The 22,016-nt window shown below is 38.4% G+C and overlaps 1 protein-coding gene across 2 annotated transcripts in view; it reads right to left on the minus strand.

Moving 5' to 3' along the window:
• The window catches only part of ZNF407 (zinc finger protein 407), a gene marked incomplete at its 3' end in the record, with an annotated part of 417,799 nt that overhangs the window by 251,109 nt on the left and 144,674 nt on the right, over nucleotides 1–22,016 (minus strand). For both annotated transcript variants that reach the window (XM_082853707.1, XM_082853708.1), the window contains exon 4: nucleotides 13,988–14,062. In XM_082853707.1, the coding sequence (XP_082709833.1) occupies nucleotides 13,988–14,062 (75 nt within the window). The remainder of the gene's footprint in view (nucleotides 1–13,987; nucleotides 14,063–22,016) is intronic.

The following is a 22,016-nucleotide window of genomic DNA, read 5'->3' on the forward strand; positions in this document are numbered from 1 at the left end:
AATATCTGGATGGTCTAGATCAAGTCTCTCTGAAATGGTTTTCACATCTATGAAATGTAAAGGTTCTCTTTAAAATCCAAAATTCTGTACTGCTCTGCAATAAGCTACCTGGTGTTAGGGCAAATTAAATATAGTAAGTCACTGACATTTGCAAGGCATATGAACTGAGACCTTTAGAAAGCCTCATAGAATATACCTTCCCTCATAAAAGGTGGTAAAGTGTTTTAAAAAAATTAAGTAACCCCTTAAGAATCTCAGTGATTCTATAAATATAGTCTAAAATCGTTAACAAAGCTATGAGTTCTTCCAATAAGGAAAAAAATGAACTCTACATGCTATTTCAGAACATCATTCCTTAGTCACATTGACCTGTCTCCAGAGGCAGGACAAGAGGAAGATGGAGACCCTAGAGGCCTGTGCAGACAGAGACAGGTGGCACACTCTGCAATGTCCTCAGCACTGTTCTGCTGGGGCCTCAGCATCAAGTCAGCAGAAAGGCAGATGAAACCAGTGGTGGAAACTGAGAAAAATACCTGTAAAGTGGAGCGCACTCATTTAAACAGGCATTCAAGATGAAGCTATTTCGACTGAAAGTAGCACCTTTCATCTTGGGATGAAAAGGCCTCCAATTCCTAGGACAGAGCTCATCCCGATTTCTTTCTCAGATACTGCTGGAGGCTGACCAGGACTCAGCAGGCGAGGTCAGCCCCAGGCCACCCAAATCCCCGGTGAGAGCAGGGTCCTTCCTGAGATACGCCTCTCTGTGATGGCAGCTCCACCAAGGGTTGGTTTCCCAACCCTTCTCCTCTAAGAGCCGCTTCACTCAGAAGAAAGTGCTTCTCTATGGCAGGGTGAGCTGAGGGTCCCTCCACTGCCAACTTGACCTTATGCAAGGAAAAACACTTCCTAAAATTTCCAAGTCAAACTTTTCTCATAATAAAAGTGAGTTAACAGCCACATGAATTAATAGTTCCCCACTGTAATTTTAAATAAATGTTTACAGACTAATGATTTTCTAAGAATTGACATTTTTGTTGAAAGCCAGATGTATTCCATTCGTAACATTACCAATAAGAGAGCCATCTCTTCAAGATTCAATAACGTTTTCTCCTTCATTGAATGGGGTACTTTCAGTACTAGCTAGAGAACTAAATAGAAAGTTTTCTGAAACCAACTTTCTTTGTTTCCCATCAAGCATATGATGTGGGTCACGCGAATGTGGCAAATCACGGTCTCACTACATAGACGTCAAGGCACAAAACTGGCCAAAAATAAGTTTGCTCATCACTGATCCATTTGTGGCCCCATTTTACTTTATTGATTCACTCAATAACATAATGAATATGTATGAATTTACTACTGAACTTGAAAACAAGAACATTACCTTCCAGGATTTTAATTTATCCCAACCTTACATCTCTAGCTAAGAATGATTACACTCTTACATTGTTTTCATTCTTTCTTTATTTTCATCAACTCCAGCAGTTGGATCTGTTTAGACTTTTGGTTTTAATCACTTCTTCAGAGGCACAGATACCTATGACAAGCAGAGCACAGTAAATAAAGCTGTACTGAGATCTAACACCAGCTAAGTCAAGGGCTCAGACTCAGCGGCACCTGAGCACATCAGATTCAAACTGGAATTTCCACAGAAATTTACATTATGTCTCATCACTTAGGGATCAACAATATTATAAATGTTAAAGCTGCAGAAGTCAATGGCTTACTATACAAGTAAAAGAGCTCGACGTATAAAGAGATTCTGTTTAATCTGATGAGGAAGCCACAGCTTCTCTGAGATGCAGAGAAGGCGCCCCACCACTGACATGGTCTTTGGCCCAGCCCCCCTTGCAGCTTCAGACAGAGCACTTGGTTTTTACTGGTTTTACACAGCAGTGTTCTTTGTAAGGTTTTTTTCCCTGTTTATTAAAAAGAGAAAACTCAGAAATTCACTGAGACTTTGAATATGTTCATATACTGCTATTACTATGAGTACTAATAAATAATAAGCATTGGGCTAGTTCTCTTGTTAAAAATTTTCCTAATCTTCAAGATATGATTATCATACAAACAATAATTTTTTAGAAAAAGGAAAGCGTATAAAATTTTAAAGACCTGATATCCAGCAATAAGACTGCCACTTTCTAGTTGCCAAAAATATATGGCCTAACCATATTATGTAATTATCAATGTGAAATGAGAAAAAGACATTCTCAATATTATAATGCACTGTGAGAAGGAAAGGGAAAATTATTGTTTTAATTAACTTGAAAGAAAATTTGGGTATAATTTAAATAAAAACTTCATTATATATATGTTCCGCTGAATCTGCTGTTTCCCATAATCCTTTTCCCCACCAGATTAGCATGAAAAAGGAGATACAGATATTGTTTAGACCTTAGCAACTAAAAATTTCTTTAACATGTTTTTATCTAAAAGTAAGCACTTTTAAAATTATAAGATGCTGTATTTATATATAGTATGATGTTTTTTGTACTTGTGTAACTATAAATTCATGTCCATGTCACCATAACCCTGAAAAATGAGAACATGTGTCCTGGGCCTCCCAGGAGAAGGTGATAAAGCTACAGTGACTCAGGAAGAATGCACTTGAGGTTGACTCCATTAAGAGACAGGACCATCGACAGTTACATACAACTACACTAGTTTGCACTGCCTTTTTAGAAATGTGACTATAAATCATATGTTAGACCAGCTAAGAAAAAGTCCATCCTGAAAAAGAAAAATTTCAATGAGGACTTTAATATCTTAAATCTATCAACATTCACTGAATGTCAGTCACCTTTGGAAAAGCTGAGACAGAGAAGGAAAGTTGCCAACCACACCCTCAAGAAATTACCTAGTGTGGACCCAGGGCATACACCCACTGTGTTTTAAACAAAAAAGAGAATCCAAATGGAAAGTGCTAAGCTGTACATCAGTCTTCTTAGTAGTAAGAAGCGATTACATAGAATGGAAATCCAGGGAAGGATTTTCACAGTGAGACAAAACCTGGGCCTTGAAATTGCAGCTGACACAGACCTAGAAGACCTGCAGACATGGCTTTCAGTGGACACTGAGTGGAAACAGTAAAAAAACAAAGTCTGCTGAGACAGCTTTCCTGTTATCCTGACCCAATTTCTGTATCATACTTACTGCACCACACTATGTCTAGGGAATCACTGTCTATAAAAAAAGCAAGAACTGGATTACATTAAAACTCAGTGGAGGGACTTCCCTGGTGGTGCAGTGGTTAAGAATCTGCCTGCCAATGCAGGGGACACGGGTTCGATCCCTGGTCCAGGAAGATCTCACATGCCGCGGAGCAACTAAGTCCATGAGCCACAACTACTGAAGCCCGCACACCTAGAGCCCGTGCTCCGCAACAAGAGAAACCACTGCAATGAGAAGCCCGCGTACTGCAATGAAGAGTAGCCCCCGCTTGCCGCAACTAGAGAAAGTCCACGCGCAGCAATGGAGACCCAACGCAGCCAAAAATAAGTAAATAAATAAATAAAATTTTTAAAAAAAAGATGATTTTAAAACTCAATGGAAATGATTACTTCACAGAAAAGCAGATCTCTATATTGACATCATATGCTAGAAACAGTTCTAAATAGAATTAGGTTTGACGCAAATGAAATTGCCAATATTTGATGGTTTTTAACCTAAGTGTTAACTTCATATGATTCAACCGTAGGAGGTGCTAATATCTTAGAACGTATCAAATGACATCATGATTCTTTTGAAAGGGAATGAAGGACCTGCAGCAGCAGAAGACAGTCATTCTGTGGAACATCAGGACTACTACAAGATCGGCCAGTCTCTTACAGAACATCAATGTCTGCTTGTTTTCTCTGAGTACGAGGGCGAGAGCAACACAGGGTTGGTGGTGAAGCCCTTTGTTTGAAGCTCACAGTGGATTATTCAAGTGACCCAAGGACTACGAACTGGGGGTGGGAGGAGATATCTTAGAGAATACCCTGTGTAAACCCTTGAGTTTTCCTATCAGAGTTCTGTGGCATAATGAAATGTAAACATCTTGTTTTGCATCTGTTAAAATGGATCATCATATTGCTTTGATCCAACTTTACAAAAATTACTTCAGAAAGGTTGTAAGTTTCCTGAAAATTCCTCAGGAAAAAATTTAAACTTGCACTTTTATAAGCAACTACCAAGACATCATGAATATAAAGAACATCTCACAAGAAGTCAGTACTGTATAATGAAACTGTATGAAAGTTGGTAATTAGGCCTAATTGAAGGCTGCAGTGAACATATAGGTCTTTGTTCTCTTTAATTCTGGCACTGATGGGGAATTAAGGATAAGAGCTTAAGGCATATTTTAATCAGAGTCCAGATGCATAAGCCCCAGTGTTCTAAAAGCAATTTAAGTGAAATAAAAGAAGAGAATAGCCAAAAATATTCTAGATGCCTGCCAAGGGGAAACACCTATATTCTGAACATTTAACATATCTGACTGATCATATTTGGGATCACTTATTCACTGACTTCAAAAAGGGTTAAAACGGCAGATATTCTTATATCCAAGATCTGACTGAACTACTAAATGGTAGCAGAAAAAAAACAAAACCCTTAAAAAATTAACTTGTGACATTAAACAACAATGTATTATCACATGCAAAAGCAATTAGAACATTCATAGCAGAAAAGGTATAGTTCACTATCTCCATAGAATTCACTTTTATTTCTATATAGGAATGAAAGAGGAGGCAATAGAACAAAACAGATGTCATTTTAATAAAGATTATCAGTACTAAACCATACATTTCTGGTCTAATAACTCAATGAGCTAGTACTAGATTAAATCATTATAACATATACAGTATCATTATAGCCTTTTGGGTTTCCACTTCGGGAGATGGAGAGAGAAATATATATACTTAATTCACCAAGGTTCCATAGGAATATGATGAAAAATGCAAAATCATTTAGAGATGGAATACACAAGGAAGAAACTCATAGAAGACAGGGGCCTCATACTGAAGCTTGAAATAAAATAATGATTTGGAATGATAACCAGGAAAGACGGAATGTAGTAGGAGTGTAATGAGGAATAGGAAGAACAAAAGTATAGAGAAAGGAAGAAATACGTTACGGAGTTGGGAACAGAATGTGTCTAACAAAATACAGGCAGACCTCGGAGACACTGCAGGTTCAGTTCCCAACCACCACACTAAAGCCAAGTATCACAGAAAAGCCAGTAGCATGAACTTTTCGGTTTCCCAGTGCATATAAAAGTTACATTTACACTATATTGTAGTCTGTTAAGTGTGCAATAGCATCATGTCTTAAAAAACAATATTCATACCTTAATTAAGAATACTTTATTGCTAAAAAATGCTAACCATCATCTGAGCCTTCAGAGTCGTAGTAAGAGCATCAAAGATCACTGATCAGAGGTCACCATAACAAATATAATAATAATAAAAAGTTTGAAATCTTGTGAGAATTACCAAAATGTGACAAAGAGACAGGAAGTAGGCAAACATTGCTGGAAAAATGGAGCTGATGAGCTTGCTTGATGCAGGGTTGCCACAAACCTTCGATTTGTAAAAAGTACAATATTTGCAAAGCACAATAAAACAAGGTCTGCCTGTAAAACCAATGCCTAAACGGCTTATTTGCAGGCAAGCTCCGCAGCTGAATCAGGCAAGGTGACTGGCACTGAGGGAGAGAGGGAGCAGGCGAGGCAGGGAGAGCCGGTGAGGGTCTCCAGGAAATGTCGCTGTGACCGGCTAATCCACTTGCCCACACTGTCCCGGGGCTGAACTCCACTGACGGCTTGCTGGCTTCCTCTTCTGTACAGAGTAAGAGGTAAAGCTGGCACAGCATTCAAGGCTCTTTCCCAGCCGGATTCCGACTCAGTTGCCCAGGCCCACCCTCACCCGCCCCACGATCCCGCTAAAGGAAACACTCCCACGGGTGACCGTTTCCTAAACAGCGCACAGCTGGGGTCTTAGCTCTTCATCTTCCCCTCTGCCCTCCCCCAGCCCCAGGGCGCAGTGGGGCAGGACTCACCAAGCTCGCGCACGCCTCACCGGAGGCCTCTGACTGTGCTCTCTGCTGGGGGGGCTCCGAATCTACGCTTCACTTAAAATGCACCCCTTCAGAAAGGTCTTTCCTGAGCACTCATCCTAAAGCAACACCCGGCCCAGACACTCTCTGGAATAGCACCCTACTGTATTTTTGTCAGCGCCTCCTAATAAAATTCTCCTTTTCCTGTATGTGCGTATTATCCCTCTATCCTTAGCCTCAGTCCATCAACCCTAAATTGAAGGGGCGTGAGAACGGAGGGTGTATCATCTTCAAACACGACATGCCATTTCAGTTTTGGAACACAGCAGTAATTGTAAATAGCAGATGTAGTGAATGTTTATTGGGAGAATAAATTAATGAATAAATTAGATGTCTTCATTAGCATCCCCCATAATACCTCTTAAGCAAGATTAATTGTTCCCGCTTCTAAAACTTTCTTTTGTATCATTGTGTAGCTTTTCTTTCCACATGTTATGGATAACTGCATAACCTACAATATCTTCTAAAGAACAAGAATCATATAATATCCATGTCTATTTAAATGCCCAGGAATAAAACACACAGAGATGAACGCTCAATAAAATACTAGCTTAAAATTTTAAAATGTTTTAGAAAACAAAGAAAACAATCTTACATTTCTGTAACACACACATACTTCTAACACTTAGACTTTCCCTACTGCTAACATGAAAATCTCCCCTAGAGTAGTAAACATGGAATTTTATCAGCACAACTGTGATGCGCTAAGAGCAGCAGTTACTTCTGACGGAGCCGAGAGCAAGGACCCTGCTATAAAAGTTAAGCAACCCTCCCTTCTTTGGCTGGGGACTACACACCATGTCTGCTCAGCACACTTCAGGAGCAAGCATTCCTCAAAATAAGATAATCTCGAAAAATAAAAAGCACCATTAAAGTGCACTAAATTTTCATACAACAGGGCAAGGACAATTAAAAACACGTCTCATAACAGGGCTGCACACTGCTCGACACAATGCCCCCAAACCACAGGGCTGGAGACACATGTCCTCCCAGACAAATACTGACCCTACTCCACAAAAATTCTCATTGCAAAACTTCCCTTGAATTATGTGAGCTGTGATTTATGTGAGGTTGTTAAAATGTACCACTCACATAAAATGGGAATTTCCCATAAGGGAAAGAAGGATGAAACTAGAAATAACAGTAGTAAATAAAATGCATTCCATGAAGTCCATCCTGATTTCTAGAGATGAATTACAATTTTGGCACTGAGCTTCCCAGCAGTAAACATGAAGAAGAAAACTCAATTATACTCACGATTTGCTAGTACTTAAGACCAAAATGACAAGTTGTTTCAGAAAGGCACAACTTTTCCTGGAAGAGAGACCAGAAAGACACTGCCCCCCCACCCCCAGGATCTCACCAGGAAAATATGACATGTGTTCAGGAGCTGCGCCCCTGAGCACGATCTTTACAATAAAGACATGCATTTTATAAGGTTACTTCTTAAAACATTCTGAAATTTAAGTCATTATCATAAAAACTAAGTACAAAATCAGTCAAAATGTTATTGGAGGAAGAAAACAAAACCAATGGGGGCAAAGGAAAGCAGCTCTCTAGGGATGGGACTGATTGAAGGGTAAAACTGAAAGCACATTGAGAAATGAGTAGAAAGAATATTTATTCAGAACAGCAAACTAAACTATAGGACAAATATACAGAATCCAGATATTCCACATAGCTTTGCACTACGCAACTGAAGTAGGAGTAGGGCTACCATTGCTTCATGGAAACTGAGGGCCCCAATGAAGTTATGAGCGTGAAAAGCGGGTTTTCTATCCCCTCAGAGATGAGTCATGAGAACCATTTGTAACTAGGTCCAAACACCTCCCCAAAAAGTAAGTTGGAAACTTCAACAAACAAATGAGGAGCTGAGATCCTGATATTCTCACCAATGATGCTAACTTTTGCTAACTTTCACCTGGAAAATTTATAAAGTAAGAATTAGAATATACCCATTTCAGTAAGAAAACATTTGTCATAAAGCAACCATAGAACATCCTAATTATCCATTTAATTTAGAAATACTACCCAAATGCTAACAAGATAACTTCAGTGGAAAATATATACTATCTCCTTATGTACCTTAATAAGTGGTCAGATTAAGTCAGTAAAATATAGAAGGGAGTTTTCTAAAAATAACAACCTTGGCTTTACATGAGTGATGTGACTTCTATCTATCATTCCACATAGAAATAATTATTTAGCAGGGCTGTCTATTCAATCCAACTTTCTTACAGTAAAATGATGTCAAATGATCACAGGATACTATTTATATACTAGATGCTGTCTACAGATGGAGAAATGGGAGAGGACGGAGGAAAGGGAGTCCTAAGCTCAGGCAAAGCAACAGTAAGTCACTGAACTATAACAACCTCCCACTCATTAAAATAAGCAATCCGAGATAGAATGAATTGAAAGGTTTCTCCTCCATTTTGGCTCAACAGAGTCACTTCTTATATAAATATTTTTTAAAGCAGAAGGGAGCCCATAGACACTTTTTTTTCCCCAAAATTGGGCCTCATTAAAGAAAAAAAATCACTAGCCATTGATTAAGAGAAGAACTGAGAGGGGAAACCGATAATCGAAAAGCAATAAACAGTGGTGACGGGACAGCAGACCTGAGCCAGAAAACACAACGTGACTGACAAGTGTTATAAAGAACACTCTTCAGAGACGAGGACACTCAACACGGAATGAAATATCTCAATGCATCCATGAGAATAAGCTACCTGTTTCAATGATAAAATAGAAAACAGAATTTACCTTACAGAAATTCACATGGAACAAATGTTAAGGAAAATGGTTGATCCTTTAATAAAAGAAAATATAAGCAATAACAACTTAGCCAAAAGGCAAGTTACTTATCTAAAATGGACAATCAAGTGACAACAGCAGGAGCTGATCTCACATTATGAATATAATCTCTTCTAATAGGAAAAATTTGAGTCTACCTAAATATATGTGATTCAGAGTTTTTAAAAAATGTATTATTCTCTCAGTTAAAAGTAACCTAAGTTTCTAATGAACCCAAAGTATCACTGGCAAAGCTTCAATAACAACTGTGCATGTACACGTATATATGCTTTTCCCAGGAAATGTTTGGGTTTCGGATGTCATTCTCATGCTTCAGTATGTATATGTGTAGCTGATTCACTTTGTTATGAAGCAGAAAGTAACACACCATTGTAAAGTAACTATACTCCAATAAAGATGTGAAAGAAAGAAAGGAAGGAAGGGAGGGAGGGAGGGGGGGGGGGGAGAGAGAGAGAGAGAGAGAAAGGAAGGAAGGAAGGAAGGAAGAAAGAAAGAAAAGAAAGAAGGAAGGAAGGAAGGAAGGAAGGAAAGAAAGAAAGAAAGAAAGAAAGAAAGAAAGAAAGAAAGAAAGAAAGAAAGAAAGAAAGAAAGGAAGGAAGAAAGAAAGAAAGAAAGAAAGAGAAAGAAAGAAAGAAAAAGAAAAAGGGTGAGGCTTACATCTAAACTGAGAGACAGAAAACAATGATGATGCCTTCACACAATTTTTACCATATAAATAAAAAAGTTCTTGGGCTTCCCTGGTGGCGCAGTGGTAGAGAGTCTGCCTGCCGATGCAGGGGACACGGGTTTGTGCCCCGGTCCGGGAAGATCCCACGTCCGCGGCTGGGCCCGTGAGCCACGGCCGCTGAGTCTGCGCGTCCGGAGCCTGTGCTCCGCAACGGGAGAGGCCACAACAGTGAGAGGCCCGCATACGGCGCAAAAAAAAAAGTTTTTGAGAAAGGAGATGAGATAGATTCCAAAAGACTTACACAACATCCTGTCCTATAGCAATTGCTCATAACAAATTAGAACCACTGTCAGGGCTGCCAGTATTTCTATCCCACACTCAGACTACATAATATCTGGTATATGTAAAAATGAGGGGAAAAGATTTTATTATCAATAAGCTCAAAGATACTGTTAAAAGTAAGATGCCCAATCACAAGGGACAAATGTCTGATAAAGGAGAGAAGCCAACAAAAATATCAGGGCTCAGGAATCTGAAGAAGGCCTGGGGGAAACCCATTCACTTGAACAAATTCACTGGCCAGCCCTGAGCCTGCCCCCAGGGGCCTGAAGATACCCCACAGCTAAGGCACAATCTGAGACTTAGAATATTCACAGACTCCTGCAAAAATTGCTTCATTGAAAAAATACTACGGTTTTAATCTGGATATTCATTAATAACTTGAAAAACTAGGTACATTATTTAGCTCTTAGATTCTCAGATATACACATCCAACTTAAAATCCTTTACTGGTAAAACTGGCTTGGGAAGCACATCAGCCTTCCATAGATACTGCCAGTATAGACATTTCCTGATTTTGTCCCAGACACCACAAAAGCAATGTATCAGATCAGAAATTCTGAGTGAATCATTTCCTCCTCCTCCTGTTTACACAGTCATTCAAAGCCCAGCTGATTTCCAAGCACTGAACTACAAATGCTATCTCTTTCTATTGTAATATGCACCTGGCTTTCACATAAGATATACTTATTATGGCTGTTTCAATTGTGATAATTGTGGATAAGTTCATTTTCTAGATTTCTATTAGAGATTTCAGAGAGTCAGAAAGCTACTTTGGCTAACTATATTATAAAGAGAATTCCTTACTTAAAATAAGGAATACTTTAGAATGAACTTGCAAATTAATTGGAGTTTATCATTTTGGAATGTGAACTGAATGTGGCTATATTTAGTTGTTTATATATAAGTGTACAAGACTTCTAAAATATAGTAATATACTACCTTAAAATAAGTTCATGCAAATTTAGGGACAAAAAAGTATGTTCTTACACAAGCCATCACTTCAGGTGTTCACAGAGTCAAAAAATATATATTTGAAATTATCTACTTTTCTGTTGCTAATGACAGTCATGCTGACAAAATTCACTAGTTCATCAAACTATAGTGCAAGAATATGATTTATTTGTAATAAATTATCATTTTTGCATATATCAGTCAAAGCACAAGGCCTAAATACTTGCAAACAAAATGCATTATTAATTTAATTGTCACAGTCTATTTAGCTAACTTCTATTACTATTTGCTATAATATGCAATGCATAAGAGGGGAGAATCAAATTCAAAACATAAAAAGAATAAACTGATTATATTGTCCTAGAGAAATTAAAATATAGCAAGCTTGCAAAACTATGGCCAAGGCATTAATGTTTTAAGTAGGTAAGAAAAAAATGTTTAACTTAATTTAGAGAACAGTTATGCCCAAAGTGATGGTTGAATATGCTGATAAAGAGTTTCTTTGTTTCCTTAGACTGTTAAAAGGCATCAATTCCCTCTCCAAGGGATGGAGGAAGGTGGACTGGAAGGAAGGAGCCTTTCGTAGATTTTGCTACTTAAATCTTAGCCTTCTCCAGCTGTGGACGTCTACTGGGAAATTATGCTGCGGCTGAAGCCCTGGTATTACAACTCAGTATTTCTATCAGGAAGAGAGAATGCCCTATCTATAAACAGATATCATAAACAAGAGGTCCTCTGAAACACAGAATTTTTGGTAGGAAAAACAATTTAGTCTAATGTTGGATGTAGATGAACTCTGCACTTGGACTACTTAGAAGGTAATAACCCAGAAGATGAGGAATACTTTCCCATTTGAGACTCATCTCCTCATTTGAGGACAAAAATCATGTAAAAATTGGAGAAAAAGCTTACCATACCTCAAAGGCTAAAAAAGACATGCAATCTTTCTCTTGCCTCTTTTTAGCCTCTCTTTTTGTATTAGGGACTGAAATGAGTGAAAGCAACAGAGAGTTATCCTGGAACGCACAGGAAAAGGTAAATGGAAAAACCTAAGAGTACAACCGGAATTTTCAAACTCCTAGCACCATATACAGGAGGTATCTACTGTTTTTAAGGTGCTTGGAGGATAAATATATGTTTAAGATGTTGAATTTTTCATTAATATGAAACCATATGAACAGACATACTCAAATTTTTTAAATTCCTAAATAAAAAGCAAAAATGATACATTTGAGTTCAAAATGTATACGAGTTATATAGTAGGGAAATATTTTATTTTTACTAATTATCTGATCTAGATTGTTTTCATTCCAATTTATTGTGTGAATAAAACACCCTAAGTACCTATACGTAAAGATTTCAACGTGAGATAATATAATCAGTACACAGAAGAGCACCAGAATTAGGAAAATAACAATTCCAACACTTATTAATGATGAGATATTGAAGAAATTGTTGTATATTCCTGAATCTGTCTTTAGTTCTATAATAGAATAACAATGCACCACTGATAATGTCATATAATGATTAATGAGATAATGCAAATGAAAGCAACAAGAACACAATAACTACAAATGTTTTGTTTCTTAAATACTTACAAAACATAACTTTGACAGGTTCCAAATTACAATTTAAATAATACAAAATCTTTTGAATTTCAAGAATAATGCATTCAGGATCTGTTCAACACATAAATTTTGTCTCAGGTTAAATATAACGTTACAAAGAAAAGTATGAGAAACCAAAAGGCAGAAAGTAGGCATATGTAACATTCCAATATTCTGACACAGTAGTCATGTCCAAACTAAAATGCTGAAGAAAACAATATGTCACCAATAGAAAAGTCAAGTTAAATTCCTTGTAAACACAGAACATATTGATGAGTATTTTAAACTTTTAAAAAATTTATTAAACATTTACAAACATGGCAGAAGAAGCCCTAGGCTATAGAATGATAGAATAAATTGCATCATGACTGACATTTTCAAATAGTATTTAAAACAAAAGTGTCTAGGAGTGTCTGCAGAATTTCAGATACCATCTTGGAGTATTTGGGGAAAGCTGAAAACCTACCAGGTCTTTGAAGGAGGTGAGAGTGCTTGCACTAGTGCTGAGGGAGCTGCACATTTTAAAGATTTAGAGTTTCAGAAGTAGCCAGGCTCACCTGGTAGCTGACATTGCTGTATTTCAGTTCACCTAATATAATTAAGTCTATGTGATGAAGCTAATTATGATACAGTAGCAAGAAAAAAGAAAACCTGGCAGTTGATGACACAGTAATTGTAGTGTTATTTTTCATGACATGGCAACCGTAGTATTATTTGGAGGATGACACAAGATGTATTTCTTTTTTAACATCAGCAATGTTTAATTCTACAGTAAGAATTCAAAAAATGTTATTTTAAAACCTCAAAATAAAAATACACAAAGTTCAAATGAAAATAGTTTGGTTTTACATATTTATTTTAGCTCATTCTGATGCATTTGCAGAGGTCAATTCCCTCTAATTTAACTCTTCTACTGTTTCAAGGTTGTTTCACAAATTCAAATCCCTCAAATCTTTTCAAATATTCTTAGATTGAATTTTCTACAATTAAAATGCAACACTAAATTCTTATTGGAAAAGACGCAGATGAAGAGAACGGACTTGAGGACACAGGGAGGGGGAAGGGTAAGCTGGGACGAAGTGAGAGAGTGCCATGGACATATATACACTACTAAATGTAAAATAGATAGCTAGTGGGAAGCAGCCGCATAGCACAGCGAGATCAGCTCGGTGCTTTGTGACCGCCTAGAAGGGTGGGATAGGGAGGGTGGGAGGGAGACGCAAGAGGGAGGAAATATGGGGACATATGTATGCATATAGATGATTCACTTTGTTATACAGCAGAAACTAACACAACATTGTAAAGCAATTATACTCCAATAAAGTTGTTAAAAAAAATTCTTATGGGAGAATGGCATAAAATATGATATTCAACAACAGAGTACCACTAATGTAGAACATGACAAACTGACTTGATAAAGTTCTAGGAGTCACCCCACTAAACAAAATCTAAAATGAAAACATAATTATATTAGTTAAATTTTTTAAAAATGGATGAAAATTACCTTTCTTTTGGTGTGCCAACTCCATGTTTTCCCAGTAGATGAGTATTTAGGTGTTTCTTCATTACAAAAGCAACCCTAAAAAAAAAAAAAAAAAAAGTTATTATAGAACTAAAACTTAACTCTCTGCTAGAAACACATACTAATTTTTTTAAAAATAGACATGGATTTTATATATAAATATATATATGTAACATGAATATATACTTGTAACATGAGAATGCACATTACAATGGCACTAAATTCTAAGCAGAAAGCTTGCATACAGATTAATATACTGCAATACCTGAAAACCAGAAGAAATAGCTGCATTTAAATTCACTGGTTCATTTTCTCACTTGAGTAGACGAACAGGGACCAAACCAATGATTTTAGTTCTTTAGTCACTGTCTTCACTGTCAGTTAGTAAGAAAGATAAAGCAACACCTCAGTATCACATTCCCTGCCCCTTAGTTGATCCCACACTTCAATCATGAAATGAGTTTGAGAAAATGTCATTTTATTAAACATTTAAGGGACTGTAAAAGAGAAAATGAATAGCCTTCATGAAGCTTCCTTAAAAACATGGTAATTATTTGGAGAGGTTTTTTAAAAATGATATAAATGTTTACCATGTCTGCAATACAAGCAAAAAAAAAAAAAAATGTACTTAAGTGCCCAGAAGGTATCAATAACTAAAACAAGCAAAAAGTATTACCTGACATGCTATCTTATTTTACATACAAATCAGATCACTTAATTCAATTTTGTTGACATAGATATGAAATGGACAGGAATCAGGAGCCAGTGCATAGTGCACCATTCTTCTGCATATATAGAGTACAACACAATTTAATTACGTCGTGTGAGTATTTAAAACAATTTAGATCTCATTCAGAAGCATCAGACTAAAATGGCTCTCTTGATAAGCAAAAAAATTTTACTATTGTAACTTTAAGTGTAAAAGGGGCTTGCAAACATTTTTGTTAATTACGTATTACAGCTGTCCTTCATAAAGTTACTAATAGCTGAAAGGCAACAGAATCTATTTGCATATATACATGAAAGGCATGGCATGTGCAAAAATATGATTTTAATTAGCATTCTGTGATACGAAGGGCTACAAATCAAATTGGCATGTTATAAGATTCTTACCATTAAACACTGAATTCATCTGGACGTGTTTGCACAAACAGGCAACACAAGACTATAAAGTACTGTGGCCTTATGGAAGAGACGTGTGTCAAAAGCCAAGACCAAAATGTGAATGCTCCTTTTCATGTCTGGTCTATTTTGGTTATTTTCATATAATATTAGGGAACCTCAGTTTTGAGGCTAAAATAATATGTTTGTATTTTTTTAATGACTGAGTCCATTATTCAAGTAATGCATTTGTATAACACTAAAAATAACATTCATTCTTTTCTCTACACTGAGTAACAATTATGGACAACACATGCTTTACAACTATAAATAACCAATCATACCACCAATCCATAAAATGAAAAAATGATTATTACATACAAAGAATCAAACTGTGATGATGTTAAGTGCTTAACAAAAATTACAGTATAAGATATTCTATATTTGTTTCTGTTTGATTTGAACAAAATAAATAATATTTTTCATTTCCTTAAAAAAGAATACAGCAATAACAACAGTCCATTGAAGTCATAACTTCCCTACTGTCCTCTATTTTCCTATAATTAAAAAAACATAAAGCTAATAGCAAAGAGCAAAGGTTAAGAACCCAGAGTTGCAAAGCACAGCTTATTTATATGACCAAGTATAATTTAAGAGATCTGAGCTTAGAAACCACAGTGTAGCTTTTAAAAGACAAAAATTTTATTAATTAAAATGTTTCAGGTTTAAGAAGTAAAACAAAAATATTACACTGCACAGGGGAACAAACTAAAGTACACAGAGAAGGAAAGCTTCTTCTTATAATTTAACATTCTGACATAATCTGCTGAATGTCTATAATACTAAATTATCTAGAGGAATAACAATTTTTTATTATTATGGGGAAGAATTTACAATACTAAAACACAGCTCAATTGTAGTCAAATGCAAAATATTTATTCATCCAAAACCCGACATAAAGTAACTATAAATTCTTTTAATTTGGTCTAACTGAAGTATGTGTAGTGTAAAAGTCTCAACATCATCTGCAGTGAAACAATATAAGCCAAGCATGACCGACTGAAATAAACTTCCCAACCTCCATGGATAATAAGATTGCCAGTAATTTGTGTTTACTGAACGGAGCCTATCCTTCACTGCCACCGTAAGAGTATTAATATTTTAACATAATGGTTGTTTTGGAAAGTTTATAATCTAGATACCACCAGAAATAAAACAAAAATAATCCTGAATCTGAAAAGCTATACAACTGAAATGCCTTGCTCCCAATGAGCACACGTGACTTAACACTTTGCTTGTTTCCATTCATTCACTGGTGACTATGTACCAGCCATGGGCAGGTTCTGCATGTAGGATGCAAAATCAGACAGTTAAAGTCGCGTCTTCACGGAGCCTCCCTTCTATAACCTGTGGCTTCTCATCAGGACGAAGCAGCAGCACTCAGCCTGCCACGCTCCCGCACGGACTCCCCTAATCATGTGTGCACAAGCTAATGCGTGTGCTAAAAGCAGGACCTACCCTAGACAGGAACGGTCTAGGCAACTGTGGTACACAGGTGATCAAACAAAGAGAAGTCCCTGCCTCGGAAAACGTAAAACCTAGTGAGGGAGACAGATGACAAGAACAAAAGCTACAATACAGAGCATCTTAAAGAGTGAAGAAAAGTGGTGGGAGAAAAAACAAAATAGAGAAGGAAGAGCTGAAACCTCAGCAGGGGATCAGCATTTTACATTTGGGTGGCTCAGGACTGCGGTGGCGAGCTGGGTATTCCACCAAGCGGGGGGCAGCAGGCCACAGAAGGAAGGGCAGCCACGGAGCCCTGGGGCACGAGCCCGTGGGGCCGTCCGCAGTGGAATGCGGAGCAGAGGAGGGACAAGGTGGTGGCCGGGCACTGGGGGAGGTACCAAGCTCCTAGGCCACACAGCCTGGGCTGGCACTGAGTGAGAAGGAAAGCGTCGCAGGCGTCCGAACGGAGGACAGATGTGAGGGACTCGCGTTTTAATAGAGTCCTCTAGCTGTTCTGTTTAGCACAGACTGCGGGGGCAGGGGAAGGGGGCGGTGCGGGGACACAGAGAGAGGGAGGAACTAACTGGCCCTTGCAATAATCCAGGCAGAGGTGACAGTGCTTTGGACCGAGGGCTGGCGGTAGAGAAGAGATCTGGTCAAATTCTAGACACGTATTTGTGATTAGAACCAAACATTTCCCTAGGGACTGCACATGGAGTCTGGAGGAGAGGAGTCAAAGACAACATCAAAGATTTCAGCCCGGGAAAAACTGAGCTGGTCTGAAGGAGAACATCATTTTAGGACATGTTCAATGAGGAAGCCCACTGACATCCAAGACGGGTCTCTAACAGGAGGCTGCATCTACTGGTCTTGAGTTCAAGGGCAAGATTCATGCTAGAAATATATACTCCGAAGCTATCCATCTGGCAAGTGCCTAACAATCTAAAGGAACACCTTAAAATAATAAAAAGTAGTGCTGTTTAAAGTATGATTGATTTCCAAGTATCTATAACTGCCTGAAACAGCATCATTTGAAATTGTTTTTGGTGTCAAAAGAACAACACAACAGTAGCATTTGCAAACTAGCTACAGATTTCTACTTTTTAGTACAAACATTTCAGATTTGACCTCCTAATTTTAAAATAATTTTTCTTACACTATATGGAGATAGAATACAAACCTCTTCCTTCAGCCCCTCAGATTTTCTCACTGCAGAATTATTTCACTTGTGAGTCACGAAAGATTATCTGACTCACCTATGAAAGCAAATATAATACAAAACCGTGACTACAGAGAACAGGATGTGAAAAGCAGGAGACACCCAGAGCCACAGCACCCTTGCACTCCCACCTCACACAGTGCAAGGCAGGGTGCTCAACTCAGGGGCCAAAAGTCAGGTTTGCACAGGCTGTGCTTCTCCTGAACTCAAGGCAAGAGAAGCAGCAGCAGCAACAGCAGCTTCCCTGAATTTTTATGTTGTTTGTTTCCCTCATCTGTCGAATAAGGTCAGATGCTCCTGAAAGACAGGCCTATAAGATACAATATCCAACTCCTCAAAAATTTCTGATGATCAGGTCCATGTAGGCACTATACGTTACAGGAAAGAAAGTGCATTTGCTGCTAAGAAGTTAAAATCTAAACACAATAAGTTAAAAGAAAATTTCTAAGAACTCATTACTATCTGACTATGATGTGTGCACAGTCACTTATCCTTTTAGTCTTAATGAGGGATCTGTAGTAATCCACCCATTTCTCCCAGCTGGTCCCCCTCTACACCAGTGCCACACACCTCGCAAACAGCTTGTCAGAGCACAGGGGCCACACAGTGAAAAGCTGAGTGGACCAAACAAGAATATAACTGACAGTTTTTCATCACTGCTGAAGAAGCAGAAAATTTAAAAAAACAACAGCAAGCTGCAAGGTCAGCCGGCCAAGGCTACCTGAGGAACAAGAAACAAAGCCCTCGCAAGCAGACGCTTGTGGCCGTGTTCCTGGTCAAGGCTGGTTAACTCCTCAGGTTGGGTTGACCACGCAGCATTTGTCCCCCTGGTAGCACTTCAAGTACAAGTGAGAACAGGTGACTCCTGTCAGGGCTCTGCCATTTACGGCTCCTGTAACTTTGAGAATTTTAAGAACACTCTCCGAGTAGCAGTTTCTTCAGTTAAAACATGAGGAAAGCAATACTTCATAGGAGTTTTGTGAGAGTTAAATAAAACAACATAAACACAATGTGGCATAAGGAGCAGATAAAGACAACTTAATAAATAATAGCTAATATTAGTACTGCTATTTTTAGAATAGTGTCCGTGACACAGTTACATCTAGAAAAAAAATAGTTTAAGGATTTCAACTCTGAAAGCCTCCATTCCTTTGAGCCAGTTCAGATAGCATCTTAACTGATATGCAGAACAACTTAAATGAAATTTCAGCAGATGCAGCAAGACTACCTAGAAAATCAAGATGCAAAGATCTGACAAGTCTACCACGTCAAACAACAGTGCCTACCTATGTGAAAGCCACTGACCTGAGATGTAAATTCGATACCCATTTCTGTTTACACTAATCCCCAAGAAGGCGGCTGGGCCCAGGAAAGAATAATGCACTCCACAACTGAGCGACAGCAACAAGCAAAGAATAATGGACCATCACACACATCCAAATGTCCAGCAACCCAAGGTTCTGTTTTGTCCCTCTTTATAGTTTTGACTTTGAATGGTAAAAATAAAAATTTTAACTAACTTGGAGAAAAAAATGGCCTGAATGAGTGAAAACTCTAAACTTTGAATTTTGATATATCTTTACAAGAAACTCATCTTTGGTTTTTTCAAAGTGTTTATACATATATTCTAAATCCTAGAATCTCGTAAGAAAGCAAATCTACACAAAAACTGCATCACCAATAATCCTGTGTCTGCTGTCAGAACTTCAGAGACAGCCCTATAAAAGAGCCCACCATTCTGTGCTTTGCGTAACCAAGTCACGCTTTGGACCTACTCCTCCACCACAGTCCCTTCACTTTCCCTTCTGGCCTCTACAAAAGGCCCTCACCTTCCTACCAGGTGCAGAACTCAGGGTTCCTAGTAATCCTCCAGGTGCTAATATAGATGCAGCAGACACTCGGGAAGAATACCTCACAGGTGATACCCAACCTTCTTCCCTCTGAAGTAAGATGGAGCCAAGATGGTATTGACAGTTAAGGAGTATAACTCTGGAAATAAACTCCCTGGGTTTCCATCCCTGGGCCACCATTAATTCTCTCTGTAAACTGAGACCTGTTATTTAACGAGGTGCCTTTGGTTCCTTCTCACATAAGATGGAATGGTGGTCATGAGGGTTACATGATTAATGCCTGGTGCCTGACACACTCTTAGCCTCATATAAACCTTTGCCACTTTTAGCGATTGAGCACCCCAGGCTCGAAGGTTCAAGAAATAATGAACACCCCCAATATTCTACCTCATTCCCACTGGCCAGTGCCTCTCGAGTACTGAGCACCAAGTTAGCAGGAAGAGCATGCCTACCCTTCTGTGAATCTGTATAGGAACACTATGTTCACAGGAACTACAATGCCATTCAGTGTGATTCAATTCAAACACTAATTAAAAGATTCACATGTTTTAATAAGCAAGCACCAGGGACCCAAAAATAAATAGCATTCAGACCTAACCAAGGAACCGACAGGAGAAGGATGAACGACGATAGAACAGCGTCAGGCGCAATGACTGAGGTAGCAGGTACGGAGAGAGCAAACAGCAGGAGCTTCTAGAAAAGTTCCAATGAAGTCTGGGAGCAGAATGGTTAAACTGGCTTGTGGGCACAGATTCCAGGCACATGGAACAGGGCATACAGTTTGGAACAAAATAACAGAGAAAGGTCAAGAAACATTGCTAGAGAATTAAGTGAAAATTTGAGACAACAAAGAAAACAAGCAGAATTCTCATTGTGAAGGGTCTTATAAATCATGCCAAAAACTTTAGATTTTATCCAGATTCTCAACATTGCCAAATATCCTACAGATGACTGTTCCGCAGAATGTTAACAGGGATGTTACCCAAAGACGTAGGGATGGGGGGTGGTATGGAATAAGACTGGACAGGCCCAGATCAGAGGAGTAAACACTGCAGACTTCGAATCAGGGCGGCGCTGGTGAGCGCTGGGCACCAAGCGAGGGAGGAGGACTGGACCACTTTCTCTACACCTGCTCACCACTAAGTACCTTCCTCGGAGCAGACCTATGCACATCTCCTAGAACTGCGTCTTCAGGATTTAGAAAATGCCGCCGTAGAGTCAGAGGAATTTTGAGACTGGGACATAAAAATGACTGGGCTCACACTTCATAAGGCACAGGTTTTGCAGTCAAGCAGCACTGAGATCAGATCCTGAGTCTACCACTTACCATATGGGTGATCCTGCACAATTCTTTAAATCACACTAATCCTCTGCTCCCTAATTTGTAGTGTGGGGATCATCACACTTATCTCAGAAAGTTATAAAAATGCATTACTTGGCACAGTGGCTGTTACACGGTCATCATTCAAGTTTTAGATACACAAAAATATATTATCTAAAATGTGATTTGACTTTTGGAGCAAATGCCCCTTGTTATTAAAAATATATAGAAATTGCTACCATTTTGCTTGATATGTCTGTTTTATGATTAATAAGGTATTACCACTCTGAAAATGTCCTTAAATGAATAGATTATTTTTATACTATCGTTTTACAATAATTTCAATTATTTAATGGTATTGGTATAAAAGACAGATGAATTATAGATTTTCAGTATTGCAGTAAGTGTGCATTTCTCCTACTGACTCTACATCACAAGAGCAATGGCTTCTGAAAGATGTCCACCTCCACATCTCGTGAAACCTGTTAGGTTACGTGGCATGCAAATGGAACTACGGTCACTGAACAGCTGGCTTTAAAATAAGAAAACTATTCTGGAGTATCTGGTGGACTCAATGTAATCTGTGTCCTTAGACGTGGAAGAGGCAGACAGAAGAAAGGAGGCAGAGAAAGGGGGATGACTCTGAGGGCAGGGTCACAGAGATGCTACGCTGCTCAGCTGGAAGGTGAAGAATTGGACCAGGAGCCAAGGAATGCACGTGGCCGCTAGAAGCTGACACTGTGTGAATATCCTGCTTCCTAACAACCAGCTCCCAGCGGCTGCAGGGCTCACTGACGAAGCTTACCCATCTCAGTGATTACAAGGAGTGCTGCAGGATGGCAGTGTTCTAATTCTATCACGCCTTCGACATTTATTAGCTGGCATTCTTCTATAAAGAACCTCAGGATTTTGCCCTTGTCTGTCTCATCTGCTCTCTCTAGCTCTCTTTCAAGAGCACTTTAAATGGACTCTGGGATTTTCACTTTTATGCCATGCTTCATAATCAATTATCGT

This window comes from Leucopleurus acutus (genome assembly GCF_964270905.1).
Source record: "Leucopleurus acutus genome assembly, chromosome: 13".
In the NCBI taxonomy this organism is placed as follows: Eukaryota; Metazoa; Chordata; class Mammalia; order Artiodactyla; family Delphinidae; genus Leucopleurus; species Leucopleurus acutus.